The following is a 3,325-nucleotide window of genomic DNA, read 5'->3' as shown; positions in this document are numbered from 1 at the left end:
CATAAGTCGAAAGTGTCCATATATGCTCACAAAACGTCCACATCCACAACTTTCTCATGCAGAAATTTTGCATTCATTTTCATTCGGCCTATGTACCTTCTTACGAAGAGCCCGTCTCACTTTGCAAATGTAACAGAAGAGTTCGACAATATACACATACTAGAACGGTCAAAACCGCCTACACCAAAGTAATATAAATGCTAAAAATGTGGTCAGTTCCAGGTCATTTCTAGTTTACCCTTCGACCCTAGAAAGCAGAGGCTTGTGCGTCTTTAGAAAGTGGAGTGCAAGTGACAAAAGTGATAGCTGCGAACTATCGATTAGGCAATACACTCAAATTTTTCGACGATGATCAACCGTTTCATTGCTGATCTAGATACTCGTAAGTTGATAAGAGAATTCATTTGAGAAATTCTAGTTTTCCCAAGTTTACCATATTCGGCAACGAGAAGTGTGTGAAAAGTTCTATTAAAACTAAAGCAATTACATATTCTATCTACAAATTATTTCGTTCAATTTAAGGTGATCTAATCTGTTTTCTTTTCTTTTACAGCACAGCAGATCATGCCATCGAATGCCTTTGATGCTCAACATATACAAGTCTTGGACTTATCTAAACGTCGCGATTCGATAGAAACAAGAAAAACCCCTTCACCTTACAACACGAATTCAAGCCGCGAATCAACTTCTCCCCACACTTCTACAGAGCGAACATCTAGTCAACCGACCATTCACCAAACTTTATGCAGTCCCGGATCATCCAGCGGATACCAAGCAAATAGATTCAATTCATCTCCATACTCGATAGACTATTCCGCAACCCATCCTCAGCATTTGCAATGTTATTTTCCTCACGCCAGTCAAGCAGCTTCGCATTTACAACAAAGCTTCAGCTTTTTACGTGATCGTCAATACATTGCAGAACCTCTTGTGAAATCCGAGCATCATTTTGACAATGTTAATCAAGTCCTACCTTACCAGCGGCATTCTTCAACACAGTCACCACCTCCCCGAACTGCAAGCAGAACCTCAGACTTCGATGAAAAATACCAAGGAAAGTTGACCTCTGATGAAACTAGGATTACCCCTTTACCCCCTTTGATTTATCCAAAACTTGCAAATCGCGAAGGAAAAGTTTCCAGACCATTCAAGGCCTATCCACGCGATCCCCTGGCAATGGCTGCCACATTCACTGCAACCGATGCACTGTTGGATGTCCAGAAAGCTGAGAAATACAGTGCATTTCGAAAAAGGATGCTGGAGCAAATCCATGCCTCGAACGGTGGACGCCCAACTGTAACGAATCCGAAAATGCGACGAAATGGATCTTCAACTTGTAATGCTCAGGACGAACAAGTAAATGATAGTAGCAGCGGCAATGAAGATCATAGCACAAGTGGTACGGAATCATGTAACCTCGCTGATAGTAAAGACAAATCATGCGGGAACAACAACAATTCAAATGCAGTTAACCAAAATGGCACTGTCAAGGATGCAGCCTACTATGAAAGGCGAAAAAAGAATAATGCTGCAGCGAAAAAATCAAGAGACCGCCGAAGAATCAAAGAGGACGAAATCGCTGTACGGGCTGCGTTCCTTGAACACGAAAATATAGAGTTGAGGATAGAGTTGGCTGCATTAAAAAACCAACTGGCTATGGTTGCCGCAAACTCTAATAGATAACATACTGTAGTATTCATTTGTATTTTCCTGTTGAATTGTGCTTGTCCTTTTAGTGGAAGTTATTCTTATTTCTTAATTTATTATTGACCCTTTGTTAATGTGATAATGCCTGAATGTTCGTACAAATACATGTAAATTAACGAAAAACAATGATTCTCATATTTTTAAGACTCCAGAATGTACATATGTATAAAACGACAAATAAAACACAAAGTAACAAATATTGTGATTTTATCTTTTGACTTTAATGTTTCAGGTAAATTTCCCAGCGTCCATATGCCTATCCTGCCCCATTTCATTAAATGAAACTCAGGTCCAGGTGAAAACCTCATCTTTTTAGGGAGAGTTTCAATATTTTTGATAAGTTTTTTTCAGGAATTATTTATTTTATTGTATCTTTCTGAAGTCGAAGCTAACAATAAGTTTTCAAATCTTACAGCTAAATTTAAGATGTATTTTTCGCCAATGCTATGGAGTACATTGTTTACAAAGTAAGTTATGGTGTGTCAACGTAACATTTTATTTCAGTCCGTCAGTCGATGAAGCAGCCTCCTAAGTAAGCGTTTGGTGTGGTGAGCTAATTTTCCTTTATACTTGGTCACCGGGAATGGGATCTTCTCTAATTGTCGCAATTTCGATGTTTACACTTTTTGCATACCAAGATGTATCGTTCATCATTCGTAGTATCCTAGGCTGGGCTGGACCCTCTGTAGTAATTTCATATTGGATGTGCACGCTGAACACCAGAGCAGAATTCCGTAAGTTCATAATGGCATTATAACCACTTCGTAGAGTAGGCGCTTGTACTCGGGTGTCAGCTTGTATAGTATATGCTTTTTGTTTTGCAGCTTCGTTAGCGATGCTACTCAGAAAACCACCTCACCGAGCCCGCGAACCCAAAAATCTATGGCATTTACCCTTACCAGTGCATTCCAGTCAGTAAGCCAAGGGGGTGGGACTACAATCTTCGTTATAGAAGAACAGGAAATCAAAGACTATAAAATGCAGCTTGTAACTATTGGTATACAACTATTTAACAAATTTGTAGAGATCTTCCGCGCCGAACCGGTGTTAAAAAAGAAGATTTCACTCGAGTCTTCCAGTTCATCGAAACCTCCTTTATTTTAGGAGGTGACTTTAACACAAAAAAATGGATACTGGGGATCTAGGCTAGCAACATCAAGAGACATTTGAAGCAGAATGAACATAGAAGGGCAATTCCCACTCCAGCGGTAAATCTACTGGCCGACTGGCGTAACATCCGATGTCATTGATTTCTTCATAATTAAAGGAACCTCAGAGGAATTCATCCATGTTGTCAATAATCAAAACATAATATCCGATCACTCACCTGTGATGATGCTGGCCAGCTCGAAAAAGTGAGAAGAAAAGACTATCCTCCCAGGTTGACTATTACACAAAAAAGTGGGCAGTATTCAAAAAGCACATTCAAGAAAACGTTTACATAAATGACCAAATCAATACTGCTTATCAACTCGAGGAGGAGATGGATCTGCTATAAATGAAAATACAACAAGAGGCTTGGAAAAACATTTCTGCTCATCATTGACTGAAGAAAAAATATACTGACTATCCTGCAGAGGATAGCGACCTAATTGCAGAGAAACATAGAGCTCGCAAA

At 39.5% G+C, this 3,325-nt stretch overlaps 1 protein-coding gene across 1 annotated transcript; it reads left to right on the top strand.

Moving 5' to 3' along the window:
- Window positions 1-302: 302 nt before the first annotated feature.
- On the top strand, window positions 303-1,906 carry LOC119655255 (protein giant). The gene is made up of 2 exons (XM_038061049.1): window positions 303-382; window positions 554-1,906. Exons 1-2 carry the CDS (start codon window positions 349-351, stop codon window positions 1,681-1,683), a joined length of 1,164 nt encoding a protein of 387 aa, XP_037916977.1. The 5' UTR covers window positions 303-348; the 3' UTR covers window positions 1,684-1,906.
- The last annotated feature ends 1,419 nt before the right edge of the window (window positions 1,907-3,325 follow it).

This window comes from Hermetia illucens, chromosome 4 (assembly GCF_905115235.1).
Source record: "Hermetia illucens chromosome 4, iHerIll2.2.curated.20191125, whole genome shotgun sequence".
Classification (NCBI taxonomy): domain Eukaryota; kingdom Metazoa; phylum Arthropoda; class Insecta; order Diptera; family Stratiomyidae; genus Hermetia; species Hermetia illucens.
The sequence above is the reverse complement of the archived record's forward strand: the minus strand, read 5'-3'. Positions and strand labels throughout refer to the sequence as shown.

What these genes read in the sequence shown, in the direction of transcription:
- LOC119655255 (XM_038061049.1), top strand. Translation starts at nt 349, where the DNA reads ATGATCAACCGTTTCATTGCTGATCTAGATACTC. An exon ending in CATTGCTGATCTAGATACTC is followed by an intron (nt 383 to 553) that starts GTAAGTTGATAA and finishes TTTCTTTTACAG; the next exon opens with CACAGCAGATCATGCCATCG.